Source organism: Cyclopterus lumpus, chromosome 24 (assembly GCF_009769545.1).
Source record: "Cyclopterus lumpus isolate fCycLum1 chromosome 24, fCycLum1.pri, whole genome shotgun sequence".
In the NCBI taxonomy this organism is placed as follows: Eukaryota; Metazoa; Chordata; class Actinopteri; order Perciformes; family Cyclopteridae; genus Cyclopterus; species Cyclopterus lumpus.
Window position 1 is genome coordinate 12,947,773 of NC_046989.1, and position 14,145 is coordinate 12,961,917.

Genomic DNA, 14,145 nt, shown 5'->3' on the forward strand with positions numbered 1-14,145 from the left:
ATCTTCTCCAGCCCAAAAGAGAAGATAAGTTATCCTTTTTAATGTTTATTTCCCCTGAAGGCTAATTAGTTAATCACAACAACGATAAGGTTCACACATTAATATCACAGAACACTGCATTTATACAATAATGATGCACAACAAAAAGGTTAATCTCGACATTAAAACATACAAAACAGAGTTAATTGCTTTGTGGTTCATCCGGTAACGAAACTTGAACAAAAGCCGTGGACTTCCTTGACACTGACCAACGTTGTCAGAATCCTTCTTCTGCTGTCCAATGCAATCAAAAACATGAACTATATCTACGTTTACTTCTTCTCACAAACAAATCAGTAGGGTAGGAAACAAGATTTATTTTGGTTAATTGAATGCCACACACATCCCCGGTGATAACAGGTGGCTCTGTAAGGAGCTTAAAGAAACGTGCAGCTGACATACAGATTTTTATTTTGTATTTATTGTCATCACTCACAAGTTGAGGATTTTACAGAAGCATTTTATTTTCCATTTATTGCAACAGAATATACTTTGACTAGCGTATTACTTTATTGTTCAACTTTCTCACTTAATGCATGTAATAATATTACCTAAGGGCTCGTTTTCCCCTGACCAAGCATGAAGTTTATTTGTATTTTTTAAAATAATTTATTGGCAGGATTTTTCACCTACTGTACAGTCAAAACATAGCAAAATGAATTGATTGCGAACATAATACATACCACTACTTATTTCTACATCCAAAATGTTCAGAAAAGCTATATTTAAGAATTTGACCTTTAGACTGTTTAATGAGGATGTTTGAAGCTGCAATAATGGATTATTTGGGCCTCTTGGAGGCAACAGAAATGTGCAAACTCTTTTAACAGGCTTTGCTTTGCTAATTTGGTAGTGTGGATTTTTTTTGATGAGAACAGCTGCCTGCCTGCTGTGGCTGAAAAATGACACTGAGGAGAGCAACATGAGTGAACCCAAATAGTCAAGTTGTGTACCAGTAACCAAAAACATGAGCTGAAAGACACTTCAAAGGTCTGTGAGGGGAACTGCAGAGTGGATAATAATTCTCAGTAGATGTAGCACTTTTGACCCCTTTGTCATTACACGTAGGCATTTGAACCAGAGTTAATATGAAATGCTGCTTTAATGACTGGAGTTATCGTGCGCTGATACAGTTTTCTAACGCGATAAATGTGCCCACCCATCCACCCGCCTGTCCGTCCATCTGTATATTCATCTATCCATCATCCTACATTCCTCCCACCAGTCTTTTCACTGAACAGATCACACCAGACACACTACAGATGGCTCCTAGACTCAGGATGCACACATCTATCAGCCGCTCCTCTACAGTGAGGCGGCCCCACTGCAGTCTCAGGTGAAGGAGGCACGGCAGTATGAGTGTCATGACCGACCCGGTCACGCTGCCTGTCAGGCCCATCAACAGGGAGAACCTGGGGACTAGCAGGGCCAGTAGGTAGGATGTCATCAGCAAGGCGGTGCGGACCAACAGGGCCGTACGAGACACGCCTCGACCTCCATGTTTGGAGTGGGATGAGACATCTGTAGAAAGATCAAAGCAGAGAAGTGGCTTTTGGTGGCAATTTGTACAATTATGCACCTGCAAAGCAACTTTTGTTCACGGGTTGCTTTATTCTGACTCATTGTTTCCCAGTTGCTTCCATACAGAGGTACCATTAGCCACCTACTTTAAAATCATATTACGCCTTATTTACAGTATGGCAGATTTAATGAGGCTGTACAAGGATCAAATTAGTGACATTATTTACAATATGAATTGAGAATTGAGTTCTAAATAAAAGCTGTAGAGGACTGAGAAGCTTAAAATGACATTTGCATTTGCAAAGTGAGAATATTCATCATTGAACTACATGACACCACTTGGGGAATAAAGTGTTGTAATGTGATGACTTCCTGATTGTTGACAGTCAATCACCAAGTAAAGTTCAGCGATGGTGAGAAATGTGTTGACAGTGAAAACATTAGTTTCCCTGAACCCTTAGCATTTTATATTTTTATATTTTAATCATCTGTAAAGTTTCATTTCATATGTTTACCTTCGCAAAATACTTTTGCGGAGGTTATGTTTTGATCGCTGTGTATTTATTTGTGAATATGTCTGTTTGTTATTCGCATAACTCAAAAAGTATTAAACCGAATCGCATGAAATTTGGTGGGATGATTGGCTGTTATCCGGGGACCATTTGATTAGATTTTGGGAGCGATCGGGTCAAAGGTCAAGAAAAGGTCAAAATCGTATTTTTATCATAACGCGGTAAATTTTTATCCAATTGGCATGTAACTAATGCCAAAATGTTCAGAATTCAATGCCCGATCTTGTGATTCATGCATTTGGCCTTGATGTTTCCATGGTAATGTTCAGGGAACTTGTTTCACGAACGGTTTTGGACATGTATGTTCAGGTACTTGTCCAAACAATTAATAAAATACATATCAACAGAACAACCATTTCTTCGCAGCACATACAGTCCAAATTGTATCAAATACCACTACATGGTTTTCTTTCGAAATTAACAAATCAAGGCTGATGTTCATACATAATTCTTTTGTGATGTTTACCACAATATCTGGTATCAAGTTACATCAATTTACTGTTCCCCACACTCTCATGCCAAGTACCAAAAAGTGGCTGCGGCGAAGGTATGCGCTCTACCGAGTGCCCGTTCTAGTTTGCTTATGTTATTGGACTAGATTTTAGACTTTAATTAATGAATCAATTAATTGTATTTACATTGTTTTCAGTGGTTAACTTCTGAGCTACACTAACATGTGTGTCAGTTTGTATGAGTGTTAGTGTAGTGGCTAGTAGTCTGCTGTGACCTGTCTGATTTGACCTTTTGTTATCTGTCACTGTTCCACGACGACCAAACTAGTTTCACCCTCTGGGGATAAATAAAGTTATCTCGTAAAATTGGAATGAATTGGACTTGTTGAGGCTTCACGGTGGTGTAGTGACTACCACTGTCACCTCACAGCAAGGTTTGATCCCTGAACCCAGCGGTGCTTCTGTGTGGAGTTTGCATGTTCTCCTCGTGGCAGCGTGGGTTCCTCCCACAGTCCAAAAACATGCAGCTCAGGTTAATTGGACTCTAAATTGCCCGCAGGTGTGGATGTGAGCGTGAATGGTTATCTGTCTCTATATGTGCTCTGTGATAAACTGGAGACCTGTCCAGGGTGAACTTCTCCCAATGTCAGCTGGGATCGGCTCCAGTGCCCCTGAATAGGAGAAGCGGTTCGGATGATGGAATGGGCTTGTTAAGTGTCCAGTACAGTATATCTGGGCTGAATACCACATTGCTTAGTTCTATACTTCATATAGTTATACGAGCTCAAGGGTGGATGCCAATAAGTAACATAAGTGGTGATCTGTGCGCTAAACAAACCTTTATGGAAAGCCAACTCGGCTGTCGTGCTCTGTTCCAACATTCTACACACTGAAACACCTGCAGAGTTTCCCACCTGGAGGCTGCTCCGTCTAACCACAGCTAAACACAGATGACCTCTGGAGTAATTACATGTTATGCTCTAGGTGAACTGGTTAGCATGGAAGAGCATTCCAATGTCACTAACTAACGTTCTTCAACACTATTTTTTATTGACTATCCAGGGAAACTCCAGCCTCAGGCCTGCTTCTTCAGGCTCTTGATGCTTTATAGAGTATTTAGGAGTGTATAAAGGAAATTACAGTGTCCTTGGGCCATGTGTTATCTACATATCAGCCATTGTTACATATAAAATGTAGATTACAGTCAGTCTTAACCTCCTGGGTACACACTAGAATAAATAGTATTTTTCTATATATAATATGTCTTACAATACTTTGGACAATGTCAGTGGTTTGTGGTCGTGTTCACCTCCAAGCAGACAGGTTTGTAGTATTTCAGCAGCAGAGTAGAATGGCAGAGGGTAGGACAGCAGGGCTTTAGCCAGCAGACTCAGGTTGACGAGAGGTCGAAGGTCAGAGGGCAGGTTGTCTGTGATGACCTCACTGGTCTCTGTCCCCCAGGTCAGCACAGCCTAATGGAGAAGGTGAACAATCAATGCAATCAGTCAATTAATCACTCCATTTGTCCATCGCTTGATTAGACCTGCTGTTGTTCGCCAGATGTCAAGCTATTGGATATTTGGCGATCAACAAATTAAAATGAAACTGCATACACTATGCATGTGTCATTATATTTATTTAAGTCCTCACAAAACTATTTTTTTCAGATTCGTTAGACGCATCAACAAGCACACCTATCAACTCAATAATGTTACTGAAAACACAGGAACATTTGCTGTGTAACACAATGTCCCTAACCAGTAAAGAAAACAGAGTTTTCATGATGCAGGCGGCTCCATGAGTCCACCCCAGCATGGCGTTAAACTGCCCTCGGTCCTCCATACTGCCCTCTAGAGAAGGGAGGAAGATCTGAGAGGTGTAGGAGAAGATGATGACGCCCACGGAGACGAGGAAGTCCTCCGGGTCCACAGACAGAGACAGACTGGACCAAGACCAGCTGCTGGCTCGACTCAGACAGTACAGCATGACCAACAGGCTGAAAGAAGGTCAGGGAGACAGAATGAGAGAAGATGAGAAATAATGCTCTATAAAGCATCTAAAATTAATAGAATGATAATCCTTTCATTTATTTATTCATTCAAAATGTATTTGTCCAGGACGGTCCAATAAGAGCAGTGTACTCTCAGGTCCACAGGCTAATCTTGCCTAAAGACAGACGAGGAAAACGATGGAAGGAATATAAACATCTTAGAAAATAAAATACAAGAAACAAAAGCAAAAATTAATAATGGAACTTTTATCTAAAAAAAAAATCTGATAACAAGTCTTAATTGTTCAGTATGATTTAATTAAGAAGATTGTCCTACACTTTAAGCCAAACTGACTATATAAAAACAAGTTGGGTTCACAGAAAAGGTTGATGTTTTGGAGATACAGTGGTGTGGTGTTTTTCTCAATAGTGAGTCCTTAATCTGTTATTTGCAATTCGAAAAAATCAAAAACACTACATATATTTAGCAATTATTCATTTGGATACCCTTTTATATCTAAAAAACACAAGATAAATAAAAAACGTGATAACATTCTTATCATTTTCAGATATATTTTGCAAAACTAGTTAAATGTTGTGTTTATTATTTACCATTACAGTATGTGAATGCAATAAATGGTTACTTTTACTTAATTGCTTAACGTCTGCTCCAGAGGGCAAATCCCAATTAACCGAAGAAGTGAGATTCAGCAAAAATATAAAAGGTCAAGATAAAATGTTGTTCTCCCTGCTTCAGCCTTGAATTGGAAGGGAAATAAATGAGAATTAATGTGTATATGCACACACATTATAAACCAAAGTTACATCTTCCAAGACACCTGGCAGGAGAAACAAATCAGACAACCAATAACATCAGTGGGAAGCAGGTGGGAGCAGACAGCATAACCAGCAGCAGCTGCAAAATCATTACAAGGGTGTAAATGAGAGCAGATTATAACGGCGCCTTGTTGTCTTGATTCAATATCATTGGTCAGTCTGTGACCTGATGCTGGTCAGCTGACAGCGTGCACAAGTGTACTGCTCTGTCAGCACAAACCTGATGCGTCTACAATTCAATCACCTGATCAGTATGTGTGCCAGGGAGCACAGCAGGCTGAGGGTGGAGACTGGTCTGAGATCAGTCAGCAGCAGGCAAGGCAGCAGGAACACCAGAGACACCAGAGAACACACTGATCTAGGAACAGCCATCCCTGAGTCAGACAACAGACTGGTGGAGACGACCAGATACAGGGTGCAGGTCATCAACAGCTCAATGACCTGAAGTAAAAGAAGAAACACAACATGTTTACTTCATGTATTTACTGTCTTTTGTGGGAAACTAAGGACATTTCTTTTCATCTATTCTACATCTTGAATAGTGAACACTTAATCTAGAGGTATTCCGTCGTAAGAAAAATGTCAAGACCCAATTTATGTGCAGACTGACTTGCAATATAAGGGATGTGTGTGCGTTGGTTTAGAAGTATGCGTGTGTTACCTGAGCTACATTAATCATCCACCCCCCCAGAGCAGGCCAGTTGGGCCACAGTCCTTTGCAGCCGGCTTCCACTATGTCCTGGTAGCTGTGTCGGACTCTGACCATTGACACCGAGCCTCCGCTGAAAGAAACAAGCACCGTCTTACTGTGATGTGATTGTTTATGATCCAATTTCACATCTTTGACCGTTGTCACGGTTTTCAAAGCTACAGCATGCTGTCGTTGAACTAATATGAGCTATATGGCTAATGTTCCACAGTGATTGAAGTCAGCACAATGAGGTGTTTTTGTTTACAGCTATAGCAACGTATATATAAAAATGACAAACTCTGAAACCAATGAGGCAAAAGTAAACTCAAAGCACGAATGGACCCTTTCACATATCTTTCAGCTGTGGCAGTGGTTGCTCGTTGCACTGCTGAATGAACAGAACAGCATGTTTGTGTATTTGGACTCTCAAAGCTCTCTACTCCGTGTTCATAACACAATTAGGGTTAGATTCCCCCAAGGAGTCTGTATGGAACAGAAGGAATAAATATGAGAACGAATCTGTTGTCAGAATTGATAGTTGCCATTGCTAAAATACAGAAAGGAGAAAAAACGGCAAAAACTCAAACTTAGCCAACAATGACTTCAAATAAAAACATCCCACTGAGTACAGTGACAAGTGCTTTTTTGCCGAGTGTGCGGCCCAGAAGTGCTCCAGCAATGAGACAAAGTTAGATAAGTTGCTTAGTATATCTGCTATCAGTAGAAACAACAAAGCAGACAGTAGTAATACAGTGTTTTTACATAAATGTATGTAACCTAATTACATTTTTGTATTGCAGATAGCCAATTGACACCAAATTAATAGAATATAATAGTCACACCTTTGTTCCTCTTCATACAGACAGGCCACCAGAATCCTCCCGGTGTGGTTGCAGAACCAGGCGGACAGAACCAGCAGAACAAGACCCACATAACCTGACTGGACCAGGGCGAAGGGTAAACCCAACACAAAGATCCCCTGGGCGTAGATGAGAAAGGTGGAAATAAAGAACATAGATGGGCAGTGAGGGGGATTAGAAATAAGAAGACCCCATTTAAAAAGGTGCTTCGAAATAAAAAATATAAGTCATTAGGTCTCTTTGGTTCTGTTTCCTGTCTCTATAAGTTCCACGGGGAAAGTAAGAATTGGAAAAATATAAACAATACAGAAACTAAAATATGTATTACAGAATTTATTGTCTTAAAACATTTGAAATGCACAAACAATATGTCACAGTTTGAAGACAAAATACACAATTTGCAAGGAATAAAAAAAAAATATATATATATATATATACTGTATATAGTATTACGGAAAGTGAGTAGTAATAACCAAAAAACGTAACAGGTGAAAGGTAATGCAAAGTTTGAGGTATAAGAAGGTCAAGTTAAAAGGAATATAGTACATTGAAGACTTCTAAATCAAACAATTTTAATATACTGCAAGATGCCCAATTTCAGTCACTTCCATACGAACCGATCACTGAAAATCATTAAAATGTGAGAATTCTGAAACTTTGTTTATAAGAAAAGAGGAAAGGAGAGATTAAGGAAGACTGCTGAAGAGGAAAGAGTGGTTGGAGGACGAGGAGGCGAGAGGAGAGGAGAGGTTTGGCGTGATGCCTGGAGAGTTCAAGCATGCAGGAGACCAGCAGGAGCAGAAGGAAGAGAAGAGTCGAGCTTTGGCCCACTACCGAGGGAAAACGTCAGGCACTGCCAGAGAGAGAAGAGAAATGGAGGTGGGAGGCCAGAAGAGAAGAGGGTCGAGGAGAGGAGACGGAAACAGAGAAGGGAGGGAGGAGGAAGGAGAGGTGGGACGTGACGCCTAGAGAGCAGGAGGTTGAAGGAGGAAGAGGACGAGGGGAGATCAGAGGAGACATAGGCTACTCTGATGGAGCTGCTGCTTTTTGAATGTTGCTACATGGAGCTGACGGAGTTGTGAAAGCTCAAACACAAATAGTAACACACACTGTGGACAAGCGCACATTCTCTCTCTCTTTCAAGTTACCATCTTGTGTCTGCTACGCATATGCTGATGGAGCTTTGATGTTCAAATGGAACTGCTGGTGATGAAAGCAGTTTGACGCTCAAGTATCTGGTTTCATCTCCCCTCTCTCTCCCCCTCCCTCCGCTTCCCTTTCTCTCTGAGTTTTTGCCAGCTCATTCCTCATTGGTTACTCAACTCAGCTCAACACAACCTGAAGCCGCTCCCCAATCACAAACGGGTACGCTAAGGGAGGAAAGAAAATCCCTGATTGTCTGTGAGGGAGACGAAGATTTAGATTTATCCTGCAATAAACTGTCACCCAATGCACCATATAGCCCATATACACCACACTAAATAATCAATATTGACCACAGAGCAGCAAGGGTATATCTCAGGGAGACATTATGAAAAAAGAGTATGATTATTGCACATTAACGGCTCCCGTCGGGACTGTCGGTGCAAGATGTCAACTGCTGCTCTTAAGGTCATGCACCATGTTTTATGCAAACACAAATGCCCTGTGCACACAAAAAGTAATAGAGAAATGTATTTCCCTGCACCGTGAGGGAATGAGGTGGGGCAGACGTGACCAGAAACAGGTTTGACATTTAAAGTTACTGTGAGGAACTCAATATAATACTGATGCCTCTATGACCTACATAAGTAAACAAGACCATCAGCGAAACGACTGGCTTTGATATATTTTGATTCTTAATGCTTTTCATCTGTGCAACGTGGACCGATTCCGGCTAAATCAGGTCCATGCAGGTTCACCAGCAGCCAGACTGTTGCGGACCAACTTAGATCTGGCTTTTTTTTAATACAACTATATAGCATCTATTCAGCCTCACTTTTTTTGTAGGCTTTTGGGATGTATTTGGCAGCATGATGAATCAAATCCCTTTTGACTGCAATCTTCCCAAAACATGTTACATGTCCCTGTGGCTTGTGTTTGGATTTGAAAAAAAACGTATTTAGAACTTGAATTTCTAAACCAGTTTATGGTAAGATGTCGCACAAAAGCAAACAATCACAGGCAGTTACATTATAGAAACAAAAGGTCCAAAATGTCTCTCATCTGTGATGAAGCCACACAAATAGGATCTGCCTCATTAACGGTCATGTCGGAATTAAAACTGAGTTTCATTATATTCCCAAGTCTTGAGAGCTGGAGATTTTTTGCATTTTTGGCAGCAAATTCACTCTCTAATAAAAACTTTATGAAGCTGGCAGACCGTCATATCACATAGTTGTGTTGGCGTCAATATACAACCACCGGAAAATACATATTTTCTTTTTAGCCTTGATAGGAGATAAAAACTGATGTTCGTTTTTTCCCCCATTAATAAGACATTTGTTAGTCTCTTAACAAATGGATCTGTCATCATGGCTCTGATGTTTATACATCCGATACGTTCTGTGTCTGTTATTGTTACTCCGTGGTCATCCATCACCGTCTGATATTTTCTAGCATCCAGTGAATCACCACCTTTCATAAAAAAGACTCCTTTCTGCTACGTTAGTCATCAAGTAGTCACCTCAACTTAACCTATCTGTGACCTCAACCAAATGGATTACTGAGCAATCCATTTGGTTCAGGTTCCTGATTACATTGAGCTGGAGGTAATGAATAACCTACAAAACATGAACCAACAAGCCCATACTGTTTTAGCAGAGTTTAGAAAAAATAACAACATTCTGCAGTAAAAAAACTGTCAAATAGAAACTATTCAGTTCACAGAAGTGTTTCAGGGACACATTAATTCAAATATATCTAAGCACTGAGTTTACACAAGTAACGAATCATAGATTTGAATGTGGAATTCAAACCAGCAATACGGAATAGATCACAGACTTTTTGTGCCTGGCACGGATATCTGGTCTCTAATTAAAACGGAAAAATATCCCGTCTCTCAGATAGATAGAATAGCATCAATAAACCAAGCACATAACATGCTTGTTTATCTACTAAATATCATGCGTTGGTATACGTATTTAGATAATGACAACAGCTCTGACCGTCAGATTACAGCATTTGATGTAAATTCACCTGGACTGCTGAGGGAGATGGTTTGCATGCGTGTATTCATTTGTTAGCGTGTGTGTGTGTGTGTCTGTGTGCGTTTGTATGTGTGTGTGCGTAGGCCTATGCATGCGTACACTGTATTGGCGGCCTAATGTCACAATGTTCTTTACAAACCCAGTGACGCTGTTCAATTACACTGCAGTTATGCAGCGAAGGGACACATTTACATGAGTGCAGCAGTTGAATACAGCTCAGCATTTATAGCATAATAAGCTATTAGCATTACCGCCACGAGGACGCTCTGTGACTGGGAGCTTTTCATTTTTTTCTTCTTGTACAATTTGATTTACACTTTATTTGATTATGAAGACTAGAGAGTGGCTGACAAACAGCCTGCAAGACCACAGAGAGCATGGTTTGGTTAATATGAAAACATGATGCGGCGAATCAAATAGTCTGCATGCTTAATGCTTTTTAAATGTACTGTGCAGCCCGGCGCCTAAACGGTGGGCATCTACATTAACATTTGCATTTCGCAAGCGAGAGGGAGAGACATAGCGTTTTGACAAAAAGGAGGAATGACATGCTGAAATTGAACCAACAAAATAATGAATACCAAGTTTGCATGATTACATGCTATGTTATCAGAAAATCTAATTCGGCAGCCAACGCAAAATTTTAAAGTTGGGCTTCACGCAATGATTGAATAACTTTAACCAACACATGTAATCCATTGTAATGGATTTGGCTTTGTGTCATTCTTCATTACAGTACAATCATTTGGAAGAGGCTTACATCTTCCGTGACTCACTGTTGAATGTTTTCCCCCACATATAGAACATACATATTGGGATACATTTGGGGTTATGTGTCTTTTAAGGAAACAGTGAACAGGATCAAAGAGGGATCTCATTAGTTACATGCTACAGCTACCTGGAAAGTAAGAAATCATATTCATAAGTCTAAAATAGACGACGGAGTTCAACAATGGTTTACAGTAATCTGAAGTGTACCTGTATAGCATTTGTGACGTTCCATCCAGCCTCCCAGGCGGTGATGGTGAGAGTGGGATTCACGCTTCTGCAGCCGGTATTGGGGCTCTGAACTGGATTAACCAAACTCATCCTCCTCATCCTCCTCTCTTCATCAAGGCTGCTACAGAACTGAGAAGTCCCCTCCACAGTTTCCTCTCCGTCCTCAGAAAGTCTCTGTTTCTTCGTATTCCCTCTAAACGTCCTGCAGGATCCCATCTTGTTCCCTTGGCTCTGATTGAAACTCTGGTTCTCCTCACTGTTGCTTCCCATCTTGTCAGCGTCCATCTCCGAGGATCTTCTTCCTTTGCCATAACCGTTGGTGTTTTTGAACCAGAAGGAGTCTGCAGTGGAAACCGTTGAAGTTATGGTAATGGTTCTGGGTCCAGTGGAGATTACAGTCGCTCTGGTTTCTTTAAAAGCCGGGCTCTCCTGCAGCGAGGTGCTGGTGGATTCTGGGACACTGGGATTATCTTGCTCAGTCTGAAACTGTCCGTTTCTTCGAAACGAGGTTCTATTTCTTCTGGTGTCATCGGAGCTTGTGTTATCTTGGTTTGCGATGTTGTCAAAAGGCAATCTGCTGTCCTCGCCATAGGTTCTGTTCAACTCATCACTGTGGGTCAGAATCAGCATCTCCTCATCCTCCTGAAAGAACCTGCTGATCAAAACCACTCTATTGAATTTTGAGTTGATCTCTGTGCCCTCGTCCACTTTAAACCAGCATATTTGTTCTCCAATAGGGAGACCAACTGGTGTCAGCATTTGGCCAGTTCAAAAAAGAACTGAAGCTCTCAACGGCAATTCCTTCACATGAAGGAAAATGACATAATGAATTTGACAGACCATATCACACTATGTTGTGGAAAATTGCTGAAGTAGAGATTAACTTAATGTAAAACAACTATAGATATAATATATTAAGAACAATATTAATATCTAAAAAGAACATCTAATAGGTTATTTTTGTACCTTGTCACTACCACTCTTGAAAAGTGCTATATATAAATACACTTTACTTATCTATTTTTCTACTTTGGCATATATAAATGCATAGTGTTGTATATTAGAACAGGTATATTACCTATTTGTCAAACACATTTCTGCATACATAATAAAGAGATATTTTTTGTGTATATTTCAGTTATCTTGACAAATAGTCCACAGTTTAATATAACATAGTTGAATATATTATGTTAAAAAAAATGAACACAAAGCAGGTTTGTTGATGATACTGCACCTATTAGATTCAGATGTACATTAAGGTCAAGTTAAATAATTTCAATATATGAATGTGACTCACCTTGATGTCCAGTCCAGATGCAGCCTTGCCACTGCCCAGCCCCAAAGAGACCCAGCAGCACTGCAGGGCTGCCGAGAGCTCCGAGGCCAGCGAAGAGAGCCCATCTTCAGCCTCACTGTGTGAGAGTCAGCCTCCCTGCCTCTGGAGGTCTGAGGGTCTGGGGGAGCTTGAATACAACTGGATATATAAACATACTCATACACACATTCAAATTCACACACACACACACTCACAATGTCGGCCTGTAAAGAAACTATACAAAAAACAGTGTCTCCCTCACACACACACACACACACACACACACACACGCACACACACACACACACACACACACAGCACAAGCTCACTTGCATAACTACACACATGCACAGGTGTATAAAGTGATTGATAAGTTGGTGAGCTGTAACATTATAATATGCTGGTGTTTCCAACAGTGAAGGAGTAAACAGCTAAGTGGCCTTCACAGTAGTTATGTACATTCTGGAATAAGGTGGAGAGCAAAACTTTTTCACTTTTCATATTTTGAAGAATAAAAATGTATCCACTTTTACATGCTGATATAAAGTATAAACTCACATGATACAATAGCACTGCTGTAATTAAAATGTTAACCTACAGGCTTAATGGTTCTGTTTTGATCATTACTAACTGTGCTATGTCTGTGTCATGAATCAGCAACCTTTGCATCGTCATTAAAAATCTACTTCAGCTAGTTTCACATTTCCCTATAAAAAACTTTTTTGGAAGCTTCAAAAATGAGTTTAACAACAAAATACTCCAATGGATACTTTACGACTGTGCACCTTCGGCTGGGCTTTTATGACTGTTCGTGCCCCTGACTGTGGTGAGTTGTGCAGGGCAGCAGGAGGAGCCACAGAACAATACACAACTACTACAACTCACTGGACACAACGGCCTGTCCAACTCTTCACTTCTGAAGTATTCTTTGCTCCATTCAGTGCTTTTCAACTCTTTTCTTTTGCCTTCTCTATGTCCGTGGAAGCCAAAGCTGCGCTGATGCAACCGGTCATTTGCTTTGTGTTTGAAGCTATATAACCATATACTGTAATGGAGTATATGGCAAATGTTGTATATTATATACATTTTACATTTATTTGACTGATATAGTTAGGCTAATAGTAACTTTGAAGAATAACATTGAACATACAAAACACAAGATCAGGTGATTATATCTATATCCAACAGATTATTAAATTGGTCGAGTAAAATAAACAACCAACTAAAATATAAAAATGGTGGTATTGATACATTTGATCTATCTATCTATCTATCTATCTATCTATCTATCTATCTATCTATCTATCTATCTATCTATCTATCTATCTATCTATCTATCTATCTATCTATCTATCTATCTATCTATCTATCTATCTATCTATCTATCTATCTATCTATCTATCTATCTATCTATCTATCTATCTATCTATCTATCTATCTATCTATCTATCTATCTATCTATCTATCTATCTATCTAGAGAACTGAGAGCAAGAGGAGGAGTGGAGAGAGAGAGAGAGAGAGAGAGAGAAGAGAGAGAAGGGAGAGAGAGAGAGAGAGTTTGGGTCAACTTCTGTGAAACTTTCCTCTGACACTAAACGCAACACAGAGCTGCGCGAGAGGACCTCCAGCGCAGACTAGGCAGCGCGCGCGCCACGATATCAAACCTCAAGACAGGACGAC

General features: G+C 40.2%; 1 protein-coding gene across 1 annotated transcript; it reads right to left on the reverse strand.

Moving 5' to 3' along the window:
• Positions 1-1,246: 1,246 nt before the first annotated feature.
• LOC117727547 (vesicular inhibitory amino acid transporter-like) lies at positions 1,247-12,550 on the reverse strand. Its single transcript, XM_034527914.1, has 8 exons — positions 12,447-12,550; positions 11,129-11,801; positions 6,945-7,081; positions 6,073-6,193; positions 5,656-5,852; positions 4,343-4,580; positions 3,894-4,056; positions 1,247-1,560 (listed from the first exon to the last, which is right to left on the reverse strand). Exons 1-8 carry the CDS (start codon positions 12,548-12,550, stop codon positions 1,247-1,249), a joined length of 1,947 nt encoding a protein of 648 aa, XP_034383805.1.
• Positions 12,551-14,145: the final 1,595 nt, after the last annotated feature.